This window comes from Thalassophryne amazonica, chromosome 8 (genome assembly GCF_902500255.1).
Source record: "Thalassophryne amazonica chromosome 8, fThaAma1.1, whole genome shotgun sequence".
Classification (NCBI taxonomy): domain Eukaryota; kingdom Metazoa; phylum Chordata; class Actinopteri; order Batrachoidiformes; family Batrachoididae; genus Thalassophryne; species Thalassophryne amazonica.
Genome location: NC_047110.1, coordinates 76637995 through 76650971, shown reverse-complemented (window position 1 = coordinate 76650971; position 12977 = coordinate 76637995). Strand labels below are relative to the sequence as shown.

The window sequence follows — 12977 nt, the reverse complement described above, 5'->3', positions numbered from 1 at the left end:
GATACCAGAATATGAGAACCCTGGCTGGAGAGATGACTTGAAATTCCTTTTTGAGCTTTGTGAAGCATACAAGTTTTACAAAATGGAGGAAAAATGGCCTCACATCAAATGGCACAAGCTGCCATCACTTCACAGTGCCAGGTGGAACTCACGAGGAATTTTAGCACTTACTGCATTTTTCCTTCTTGCAAAGTGGCGAGAACAGCTGAGGGTAACTTGCGATTTCATTGCAACTACGAGTACATGGTCGCGGGCCTGGTTTTCTAACCAACACTATTCAGAGACAGATTATGAAGATCTGCTGTCAGCAATATCCAAACTTAAGTGTCCCAAAGCTGTGAAATGCTTCTCTACTCATAGTAGCTGAGAGAGATGTAAGGTTGATGGAGGTTTGTTCTACTTGCAAAACAGACATATCTTAGCAGCAAATTTATTAACACTAATACACAAATCTGAAACACTTATTAAAAACATGACAAATGCTATATGTACTCATTTTCATGTATTCCTCATGTGTATTGTATGTAAAACTGACATGTTATAATAGTGTTTGAGCCACTAGGTGTTTTAATGTGAAATATGAAACTGTCTTAGGTGCGTGAGGTTTTTTTCAAGGTCTGGCAAAACCAAAGTCATTTTCGAGTTTTAGGTAAAAGTTCATCATTTATAACCCCAGGCTAATAAATTTGAGATTTGTCATAACCCTAATATATATATACATACGAGGTCTATTAGATAATAAACCGACCCTTTTATTTATTTTTTTAACTATATGAATTTGAATGACGTGCGATTACACCAATCATGCTTGAACCCTCGTGCGCATGCGTGAGTTTTTTCACGCGTCGGTGACGTCATTTCCCTGTGGGCAGGCCTTGAGTGAGATGTGGTCCCGCCCTCTCGGCTGAATTCCTTTGTTTCACACGCTGCTCCAGACGGCGCGCGTTGCTTTATCAAAATTTTTTCTGGACCTGTGAGGAATATCCGAGTGGACACTATTCGAGAAATTTAGCTGGTTTTCGGTGAAAAGTTTAACGGCTGATGAGAGATTATGGGGTGTTTCTGTCGGTGTAAGGACTTCCCACGGAGCGGGACGTCGCGCAGCGCTTCCAGGTGCCATCGTCGGCCTGTTTCGACCTGAAAACATCCTAATTTAAGGCTTAATTCACCCAGGACGTCGTGAGAGAACAGAGAAGATTCAGAAGAGGCCGGCATGAGGACTTTATGCGGACATTCTACTGTTTAAGGATATTTTGTAATGAAAGACATGCGCGCAAATTCACCGAGTCGTTTCCGTGACGACTCGGCGAATCTGTGTGCGCCGCGACAGGAAAAACACCTCCGTGTTGAAAACCATTTGTAAAATTCAGGCGGCTTTTGATGGCTTTCAACAAGTGAGTAACTGAGAAATTGGGCATGTTCCAAGTTGTCCGTTAAGATTTCCAACACGGAGGTGTTTTTCCTGTCGCGACCCCCTGCGGTCGGGTCCGGCCCGACATGCGACTCTGCCCGCACGTTCTTTCATTACAAAATGTCCGTTAACAATGGAATGGCCGAATAAACTCCTCATGCCGACTTCTTCTGAAAGTTCTCTGTTCTCTGACGACTTCCTGGATCAACAGAGCCTGAAATGTGGAAGTTTTCAACTTGAAACAGCGAGATGCTGCCGCCTCGGAGCACAGATCGCCATCAGGCGCCGTGGGCCGTCCTTAAAGCGACACTACCAGACCAAAATCTCTCATCAGCCGTTAAAATTTTTCCCGAAAACCAGCTGAATTTATCGAATGGTGTCCACTCAGTTGTGCCTTACAGCTTTGAAAAAGATTTTGATCAAACAAAGCAGCAGTCTCTGAGCCATTCCTAAACAATGAAAAAATCGAGAGGGTGGACGACTCCTCACTCAGACTGCCCACAGGCGAATGACGTAACCGACAGGCGTGAAAAAACTCTTGCATGCCCACGAGGGTTCAGGCATGTCTGATGTAATCACACGTGATTCAAATCCATATGGTTTTTGAAAAAAATAATAAGGTCGGATACTTTTCTAATAGACCTCATATATATATATATATATATATATTCTGGCATGTTTCTGCATTTGGTAAAGTGGTGAACAGACTGGCTGTGGATGGAGACTTGACTTCAGTACTGCTGTCAGATCTGAGTTATTACAACCACAGAATGAAACCCAGCTGATGTCACAGAGACTATGGACTCATTAAATGTTGTACTATGTACATTTCAATGTGACCACTGGCACTAGAATCTAAATGAGACACACATTTTATCAAAATTATAAAAACGATCAACCTGATTATTTTTGTTTCACCGCTGCTGACAGGTCAGATGGAATTAAAACATCATTTTCAACTGTTTTTTTTTTTTTTTTTTTACACAGCGTGACAAAGTGAGGAACACAGAGAATGAGATGATTCCAGGTCCACAACTGAAGGATGTGAGGGGAAAAAAAAGAAAGCAGACCCAAAGACATCCTAGAATCTGTGAAGATCAAGACAAAGAATCAAAGACAAGATTTGGAAGAGGTTCAGCTCAACACACTGCTCAAAATTAAGGAAGAACAAGCACATCTGCAGCAAGAGCTGGACAATATGAAGAACAGACGATATGAAGAACTTGAAGCTATGAAGAAATACTATGAGCAAGATCTGCAGGACAAGGAGGCAAACTACTGCAGAAAGCAGGAAACCCAGAAGGCCAACATGAATGAAAACTTGAAAAAGAAAGAAGTTCAATTACAAGTTAAGCTGGATTTCCAGGAGGTCAGCTTCAACAAAGAAATGGAACCAAAGACAGTGTGTTCCTGGGTTTGTTGCTGGTGGTGTTTGTGCTATGGTGGGATTCTTGTCAGGAAAATATCGGTTGAAGTAACAGATATGACTGATGGGATGCTGGTCCATTGGACAAACATCTGCCTGAAAGACAAGTCAAGACTGGCTGCCCACTGCTGCTAGTGGTTGGATTGCTTCTGTCACTAGGATGGATTTAAAGCAGAGGACAAATTTCATTGTCTGTATGTATATGTACAATGTCAATAAAGGCTCTATTCTATTCTATTTACAAATAAGAACAAGTACAAGGTGAACTCAGTTGTGCAACTTAATTCTTTATTAAAATAAAAAAATTCAGTCAAATACAGTTTTTATCATGAGGTTTCTGCCAAAAATAGTACTGTTTTGGCTTTTGAAGTAGGATTTCTGGGGTTGAAGTACAATCATTTATTGGTATTTCCAAGGCATTTAATTAGATTTCTTTCCAGCAGAGTGCCTCTCCAAAAGTTTGACCAGAGTTGTTCATGCTGTTCGTCCTGACACATTCTGAAATTCTGGCAGTTGGTGTGGGTTCAAAAACAATGTCTCTGGATTGTGAGGACTGTCCCATTACCATGGATGTACTGATATCAGTAGATCCATGTTATCAGACAGGAGTCCAAACAGCCTGTCCATTATCATAGCTGAGGTCATCAGATATAGCTTGAAGGGTTTTCAGGTCATGGCTTTAGCAAAGTTTGTGAAAGTCTGCATCAAAAAGGAGCAATGGAAGGAAGTTCTATGTCAGGATACGAGCCACCTGAGTCTGAATATCCTCATCAGGGTGTGAAAGCAACTGCACCAGTCTGCTGTGGAGCTGGGAAGACTCGTCCAACATAACCCGGAAGAGGCAATCCTGCTTGCGCCTCAGCTCTTCTGCCACCTGGATCGAAGGCCTCCATGCCTTTAAGTTTCCTACGAATGTCAGTAGCCGCAGAAGCACAGCAGATGCTGTTCGTGCATCAAACAGCAACACTATAGCAGCTGGCGCCTAGTAAAAAAAGCAAAGACAAAGAATAAATTAAACTAGGACTGCAAGCAGTCATATACGGGCCCTCGTTCCGCGCAACCGCCTACCCAGGCCAGTGGGTGCCCTTGTGACCACATGTGGGCAAGTGCATGCAGGGGCAACCACTCATCACACAGTTAAAATTTTAAACAAATCACACAATGCATCAAGGAGTTATGACATGTTGATTGTTCATCCACTAGGGGGTGCTCAGTGTACAAACAGAGGGGCTGGGTGTGTTCAGGGGCCAACCGTCATCATACATGTGAAGTTTAAAGTCAATCAGGCAAAGCATGAAGGAGTTATGACTTGATGTTCCATGGCAAAGGGTCAAAATGGCGGCACCATAGCGGCCACACCCTTCAACATAGAGAAAAGCTTTCGATAACTTTTGGTCAGTATCATCTTTGGATGCTGTCAAAGAAATTTGAAGTGCATTGGACTAAATCTCTAGGAGGAGTTCGTTCAAATACAACATGTGGAAATCACGCCAAAATGAGAAGAAAATTCAAAATGGCCGACTTCCTGTTTGGAGTAGACCCATGGTGCAAGAGACTTTTTTGTACGTCTATGCAAGTCACACGTGTACCAATTTTCATCTCCCTACTCCCAAAAAACACCTATGGGGAGGGGTTTCTGAAAGTTTCAAGGGGGCGCTATTGAGGCATTTTTGCCCCGCCCATGGGCGACGCCCCTATGAATTGTAAGAGGTTGTCGTGCTCGACCTGTGTATCAATTTTCATGATGATGTGACAAAATTAAAGCCATCAAAAGGAAGAACGTAATTTCATGGCGAATGGTCAATATTCGGCACACCGCCACACGGACGCCGTTACTCGTAACTTCACGGCGTTCACCGCCTACATTCACCAATTTGTTCTGCATGTTTTAGAAGTGGAATGAAGTTGATTGGGTTAAGTATGTGACATCAGGACCTTAAAAAGTAAAAATAGGACCTTTCCCGCCGCCACAGGGGGGGTGCTATGGCGCAGGTGGGAACTTAAGATATGTAGACGTTCAGGGCGGAGCCCTCATCATGTCCAGCAAGTTTGAAGGATCTACGATGAAGTATGTGGGCGTGACAGGCGTTCGAAGTGAAATGGCGTGCTCCGAAAAGCTCGCCAAAGTTTGACGACCCCTAGCAGCCACGCCTTTTGACTTAATTAGAATCTTTTGATAACCATTGTGTTGTGATGATTTTGACCAAATATGAAGATGATCGGATAAAATCCCTAGGACGAGTTCGTTCAAATGTAAGTAGTGGAAAAGGCCAAAAAATGGCAAAAATTTGCTCAAAATTGAAACTTAAGATCAAAATGGCCGACTTCCTGTCGATATTTCACCATGACAGTAAATCAAATCAATTTTATTTATATAGCGCCAAATCACCAACAAACAGTTGCCCCAAGGCGCTTTATATTGTAAGGCAAGGCCATACAATAATTACGTAAAAACCCCAACGGTCAAAACGACCCCCTGTGAGCAAGCACTTGGCGACAGTGGGAAGGAAAAACTCCCTTTTAACAGGAAGAAACCTCCAGCAGAACCAGGCTCAGGGAGGGGCAGTCCTCTGCTGGGACTGGTTGGGGCTGAGGGAGAGAACCAGGAAAAAGACATGCTGTGGAGGGGAGCAGAGATCAATCACTAATGATTAAATGCAGAGTGGTGCATACAGAACAAAAAGAGAAAGAAACACTCAGTGCATCATGGGAACCCCCCAGCAGTCTAAGTCTATAGCAGCATAACTAAGGGATGGTTCAGGGTCACCTGATCCAGCCCTAACTATAAGCTTTAGCAAAAAGGAAAGTTTTAAGCCTAATCTTAAAAGTAGAGAGGGTGTCTGTCTCCCTGATCTGAATTGGGAGCTGGTTCCACAGGAGAGGAGCCTGAAAGCTGAAGGCTCTGCCTCCCATTCTACTCTTACAAACCCTAGGAACTACAAGTAAGCCTGCAGTCTGAGAGCGAAGCGCTCTATTGGGGTGATATGGTACTATGAGGTCCCTAAGATAAGATGGGACCTGATTATTCAAAACCTTATAAGTAAGAAGAAGAATTTTAAATTCTATTCTAGAATTAACAGGAAGCCAATGAAGAGAGGCCAATATGGGTGAGATATGCTCTCGGATCCGGCCGGACGACTTTGGAAAGTTTGAGTTTTTGAGCATGGGAAGAGGCCGAAATTTCGATTTCAAGAGTGAGAGTAATAATAATAATAATAAACAGCGCAATTACAATAGGGTCCTCGTAGGACGTTGCCTAATCGGGCCCTAATTAAGAATTGTGCTTTTGTTTTGTGTTGCCACTGAAATACCACATGGAAAAAATACAGGAGCAGTGACCGTGCTAATGGCAGACATAAGATTAGGTTCTTCTGGCACAATTAAAGACATTCTTAGCATTTAATGAGCTTCCAAGTTTTAACCAGTCTATGACAAGATGACTTCAAGAACTATTTGAATTCTGAGCCCTTGTGAGAACTGATGTACTACAGCAGCTGAACTCAGCCACTCTTCTGCTGTTGTGAGCAGAGCTCTGTTACATAACTTGCTGCGCATTATCCCAGGTTAGTGTAAGATGCTTGGCTTTCATGACAGTGATCAGATGAAGACCAGACCGTCTCCTCCTACCTGGGCTTGAACAATGTCATCCATCATATCCGGATTAGAGGATAAATTCACCAGGACCTTCAAAGCTTGAACCTAAGAAGACAACTGTATTTGAATAAGGTTTCACACACGTCACTTAATTTGAAGATTATTAAAATGGGGTATAACTCAGAAACTCACCAACCTGCAACGCTTCATTGCTTACAACAACGAGAGACAGTAAAAGTGTGATTGATCCCTTCAGCAGGTGTTGATATCTGTCTGTGACTGAAAGGTTTGTTAGCAGCCTGAGGGCACAAAGCTGGAGGTCAGAATTCACGGGTGATGTCTCTATCAGCTCTAGCACTTCTGGCACATAAATCTAAAAAGACACAAGATAACACATGTTGCTTCTTTAAAAAAAAAGGAAAAAAAACAGCCGTTATCTGCATACAATAACAACCCACACCACTTCAAATACAATGCACAAAAATTCTGATAATATTTACAATATTAATAATAATAATAATAATAATGTGGCATACCTTGAGTTGTTCTTGGTTTTGAATGTTCATACACAGATTACTCAGAGCACTCAGAGTCTGCACTCTAACCTCTGCTGTTGGGTCCGAAAGGAAGCCAGCTATGAAATGAATCCCATCAAATTCCCGTATTAAATTCTAAATGATCAGTGTAACAGAAAAGGGAAAAAAGTATGACATGGCTTAGAAGATATGGAATTTTGCACAATTTGTATAAATTCACAAATATAAGTAATGTATTAGATTTACCTCCAATTTAAAGGCACAAGTATGGGGAGTAATTTTGCCCCCAGCTATGCAAATTTGTATGTGGGATTTTGTGAAAAGTTCATTTTCAATGAGGACAGAAATCCGTTCTACAGTAATAGCATCAGATATTTTAGGTATTTAGATGATGTTCTTTGTGTTTTTAAAGGGTCTCGAAATGAGCTGAATGAATTTACCACACACCTGAACAGGATGAGCCCAGACCTGAAATTCACTGTTGAGTCTGACTCTAAATGTGTGCATTTCTTAGATATGTGGATCAGACAAGAAGATGGAAAACTGACCACAACCCTCTATCGGAAGGAGACTGACCCCAATTCTTTCCTGATGGCAAGCAGCTCACATCCCAGTGCTCTAAAAAACAGACTGCCCAAGAGCCAGTTCTACAGACTCAGACGGATCTGTCACTCCATTGAAGAATATGAGGAGAATGCATTAGAAATGAAACAAAGATTCTTGGCTACGGGTTACCCCATGAAGACTGTGGAGGAGGCATATAACATTGCCCTATCCACAACACAGCCAAACCTTTTGAAAAAAGTGTCAAAAAAGATAAAAAGTTTTCAGTTTCTTGCATTACTACTTTTACTCCGAAATCCCACATAATTAAAAACATTATCATGAAATATTGGCATCTTTTATGTGATGATCCTTCACTCCAGGGTAAATTCAAGGACGCACCGTTGTTTGTCTCCAGACGGGGTCCCAACCTCAGGAATAAGCTTGTCAAAGCAAGATCTGCTCCTTCTCAAACACTCTTAGCCCCTCTGAAGGATGGTAACTACCCATGTGGTAACTGTGCCCAGTGTAACAGTACACATAAGACCCATAATTTAAACACCCTAGGTCTGGTAAAAGTTACAATGTGAAGGGTTTTATTACATGTAACACCAAGAATGTTGTTTATTTGTTAAGATGTCCCTGTGATAAGGTCTATGTGGGAAAAACTACACGCAGTTTAAAACAAAGGATCAGTGAACATAAAAGTTCAATTAGACGTACTGATCTGAATTATCCTGTGGCCTGTCACTTTGTAGAGTGTGCCCACCCTGTTTCTTCCCTACGGTTTCAGGGAATTGAGCAAGTTAAATTGTCAAGAGGTGGGAACATTGATAAAGTGCTATGCCAAAGGGAATTGTTTTGGATCCATACCTTGGATGCCCTACACCCTATTGGCTTAAATGTAGACTTTGACATGAATGTCATGTTATGATTGGAGGCTTACCTTTTTGTTTAGTCTTGAAACTGCAGTTTATGAAGTTTTTGCTGATGTCTATGCAGTTTTCTTGAACTTATACTGCTTGTTTGTATGTATGCTGACATGTAAATATATTGTTTTTTGTGGAGGGTAATTCTTTATTGGTGTAGATTTAATGCCTAGCTACCTTGGGTAGAGGAATTATGAAAGAAAGAATGGGAAGAACTACAACTCCCACTACACTTGGACTATAACTCATCGGTGCAGGTGTTACTGAACACCTAATGAGTCTTAATTGATATGTGTGTTGTATGTTCCATTTGTGACTGAGCCCTGAGGAAGGTCTGTTGACCGAAAGCTTGGCTATTAAATGTACAAAAGGATTTAAGTGTGCAGACATTTTTCTTTTTCTTTCACATGTAATGTATTAGTGAAATTGCTATTTTCAACACAACTTTATAAAATCTGTGAGGCATAACAAACACTTCCAGCCGTAGCGGATGCAGACCGCGACCACACTTATGATTCTTTTACCATAAGCTTAATCTACATTTACATTCACACATTTAACAAACACTTTTATAACTGCAACCTGGTTATTTAAAGTCTATACATTACTATACCTGATTCACAGTGAAAACAGCAGCATTGCTCAAAGTAAGCAGAATCTGACATCTGTCAGATGGATTATTAACAGTTTGAAGAGATGACAACAGCATTTTTAAGTGCTGTGGTTCCAGATCTCCTGGAGACTTGGCGACACCCTTGCCTATGGGGTAAAATAGACATTTAATAATCATTAATAAATACAAACAGTATTGTGTAACATGGAAAAGCTATATGGGTGATTCTTTAACTACGGGCACTATTGGCCTTGTAAATGTAATTTCCACCACACCATTGCCTTACAATATAAAGCGCCTTGGGGCAACTGTTTGTTGTGATTTGGCGCTATATACATGTGCTCTGATGTCACTGTTTATCTCCATAGAAACTACCCAAACAATCTTTCATACAAACTGTTTAGGGACATTACAGTGTTGTGGTGGAAATTACGGCAATAGTGTGGGACAACTACATTTTGTTTAAAAAAAATCACAATAGTTGTATGACATTGAATACCCCAATTATGTTTTGATTATTTTACTGATATTTTATTCAGAGATATTTTAAAACATTAGAAAAAACATTTCTTTACCATTCATTTTTATCATTGAAGATCAAAAGTCTTGGTGTAGGACAAGCACAAAACGGCAATATTTACATATAATGATGCTGAAAAAAGGTGAAAAAGTCATCATAGACTACTAGAACAAATTTCTTAACACACTTTCATTGTAAAGATAACTATAAAAGTGTGAAATTTCCCCTTTTTTCTGTTTTTCCATACAATATGATCAAAGGACAAAAGTGCCCGTAGTCTAAGAATCACCCATATGGAGTAGGCAGTTCTCAAAAATGAAATGACTGTCAGGACGTGACTAGTGAAGGAAGTCACCAAGGCACCCTCTGAAGGAGTTAGCCTATATTGTTCATGGTTCTATGTGCACTTTTGCCAGTCCTAACAGCATGCTGACTTCACATATACACACAGAAACAAAGTTCTGTATCTTGAAAAGAATTTAGTTTCATGTCAGAAGGGTCCCGTGTTGATACTATTTTTGTACAGTGGTAATAGCAAGGCAGATGGTAAAATGCCACTACAATTGTGCATTTTATGGTCAGGACACCAAATTTTGTGCAGACATTGATATGTAATAAAAAAAAAATAATAATAATTAGATATCATGCCATGCTAAATTTTTCCCCTCAGGATAATAACTACCTATGGTGCTTTCACAATAAAACAATAATTTCGCATATCTGCCCAAATAGAACACTTTTTTCTCTATGAACTGATCTCTCTTATTTTTTGGAAATATTTTATGGACATTGTGCAAGACAGGTCAGTTACTACAGCTGGTGTGTCATGTATCAGTTGGCCCAGAGATTGACTTAGGCAACAAATTTACAAGTTGATCTATCAGTGATGCTTTGTTCATTTTTGAAAGGTCTTACTTGGTACAGTGCCTACACCATTTTCTGAATGACACTTTCAGAAACAGCATTTTTTTTTTTTTAGCTTAAGTAAATTTTGGATATCTTTTTCAGAAAAAATTAGGATGAGACCGAACTTGATCATTCTGAAGGTAAGTGAGATAAAGTAAAAAAAAAAAAAAAAAAAAAAACATAGAATGGACACAAGACTCTTTAACACAATGTATAACATTGTTTTCACTCAATTTATATACTTGCTGATTCCAATTAAGGGTCACAAGGGAGCTGGAGTCTATGTCAGCGGTCACTGGACAAGAGGTGGTGTACACTCTGGACAGGACAGCAGTGTATCGCAGGGCCACATACTGACAGACACTTCTAAGATCACAGACTGTAAAAATCCTAACAATAATAAAGTCATTGCAGCGTACTGAACACAAACTGCATATTACTATTGGTACGGCACTTATTATTTAAACTAGCCAACATCATGGTTCATGCACAACCCTATCCCTAGGTTTTGAGCTCAACTTGCCTCTTGTACAGCTTCAACGCCAGGACCATCCCTCTTAATTGGATGGTTATGATCATGGTGGTTTGTTATTGAGAATATGGTACCGTATCAACAGCCAGTTATCATAATCATTGCAAAAAATACAGCTCAGCTTTCTTTATGATGGACAACTGACCAGTCAAAATTTAAAATCCATTTTTCTTAAAACGGAAAGTGAGCATGACCTTCAAATACACCTTGCAGTCTCTACAGAACCACCTGAGTGTCAGTGAACGCTTCTGTGGCTGTGATGAGAGAACTGCATCGTCCAAGTTCTTGGCACAGTGGAACAGAAAAAAATAGTAAGTCCCTTCAGCTGCTCCTGTGTTTGCACTCGGGGTCACCACAGCAAATCCAAGGTGGATCTGCATGTTGAATTAGCACAAGTTTTACGGCAGATTCCCTTCCTGACGCAACTCCACATTATATGGAGAAATGTGGCAGGGGTGGGACTTGAACCGGGAACCTTCCGCACTGAAACCAAGTGCATTAACCACTTGGTCACCACCCCTGCCTGGAACAGAAAATAAATAAATAAATAAAAAAACAAAAATATATACGTATATATTAAAACGGTGACATTAAGATTCGGCTCCAGTTCACCAGAAGACACAAACAAAGATATGATGTGTTTTCCTCCCTTTTGTTAGTCAGAGCAGAAGTTCAAATGGGAGAAGAGAAAAAAAAAGCTTCTTACCTGGTGCCGCATCCTGTGTTCTGACACAAACAACATCCAGTCCGGACACTTTGGCCAACAGGCTCCCGGGCTGGAAACTAACTTTCGCGACACCAGCGCTTTCACTGATGGCACTTTTCTTGTTTATTTTGAAGCTTCCCCAGCTGATAAGTTTGTAAATCCCGTAAGAGGCTCCGGCTCCAGCAACTATTCCCAGTAACGCCTTCATGTTCCCAAACCTGCTATCGCCCATCATGCTAAAAAGCCGCTAGGCTAACTAGCGTTAATACACAAATAATTAAGAGTTTACCAGTAAACTCTTATAACTTACCACCGAACACAACAGACGCATGGCTTACCTAGCACTAAAGAAAACCTCACAAGCCCCTTCCATAAGCTTTCCTACATCTTTATGGTTTCATCATTTGTAAAGTGGGACAGAGCTGTTAAAAGGATTATTATTTTTCCGGTGTTAATTCCCCCACCCCCAAACACAGGGCCGCAAATGGTGGCCGACCAAAACATTTCACAGAGTTGCTAAAGAAAACCCGAATGTGTCAATAGCGCCGCCATGTTGGAGCGGTCGCAGCTGTAGTGCAGCAGATTACTGAAACAGTCCTTCAAATGGTGACGCAAGCATCAACTTTGGCACAAATACTCCCCAGACATTACTTTTTTTGTAAAAACCGACCAATAATTTGCATCACGTTTTACTAAAATTGAAGCAACTTGAACTTTTGACCACTGTACAACCTGAAAATGACCTTTGTCACCTTTCTTGCTGTTTTTACCTCATAACATTCAGACATAAATAGTCCAAACTATCCCTTTTTGGAATGTTTATGTTCAGACAAATAATGTGGAATAGTTTTCAATATGATTGGAGCATTTTTAAGTTTTGACCCCTGTGTAATTCTTCAATACCCCTACCTGGTTGCCTATTGAAAATTCAAGTGGCCAGTCCATTTTTATTTCAAATTTGTGCTAAATATGGTGCTTGCATCACCATTTGAAGGATTCCTCTGTAAATATCCTCTTGTCTAATGCACTACCATACACTGTATATGTAGGGTATTTTACATTTACATTATGTGCATACTTTGGTTCCAGTGTTAGTCTGTTTTATGATACAGTAGAAACATGTGATGTTTTTAAGCTTGGTATTGCAAAAACACTTTGAAAAAAGTTATTATGCACATAAAAACAAAAATCACTTCCTCATGAAACCTTAATCGCATCACAATTCGCTTGAGATAAACTTCATAAATACTTGTCAAATAAT

General features: G+C 40.4%; 1 protein-coding gene across 2 annotated transcripts; it reads right to left on the bottom strand.

Annotated features, from left to right (window-relative positions):
* Window positions 1–3175: 3175 nt before the first annotated feature.
* Window positions 3176–12260, bottom strand: armc10 (armadillo repeat containing 10). 2 transcript variants are annotated; one of them, XM_034176724.1, is made up of 6 exons: window positions 11717–12260; window positions 9053–9198; window positions 6968–7102; window positions 6628–6804; window positions 6462–6536; window positions 3176–3816 (listed from the first exon to the last, which is right to left on the bottom strand). In XM_034176724.1, exons 1-6 carry the CDS (start codon window positions 11949–11951, stop codon window positions 3568–3570), a joined length of 1017 nt encoding a protein of 338 aa, XP_034032615.1. In that variant the 5' UTR covers window positions 11952–12260; the 3' UTR covers window positions 3176–3567. The 2 variants fall into 2 exon arrangements, with proteins under 2 accessions (XP_034032615.1, XP_034032614.1); XM_034176723.1 differs by having other exon boundaries at window positions 3176–3819; window positions 6465–6536.
* Window positions 12261–12977: the final 717 nt, after the last annotated feature.

Bases quoted from the DNA above. Each gene is read 5' to 3' on its own strand.
- armc10 (XM_034176724.1), bottom strand. From the start codon at position 11,951: ATGATGGGCGATAGCAGGTTTGGGAACATGAAGGCGTTACTGGGAATA. The intron at 7,103-9,052 runs GTATAGTAATGT...CTGATCATTTAG, and splicing joins CTGTTTTCACTGTGAATCAG to AATTTAATACGGGAATTTGA. The intron at 6,805-6,967 runs GTATGCCACATT...GTGTCTTTTTAG, and splicing joins AAAACCAAGAACAACTCAAG to ATTTATGTGCCAGAAGTGCT.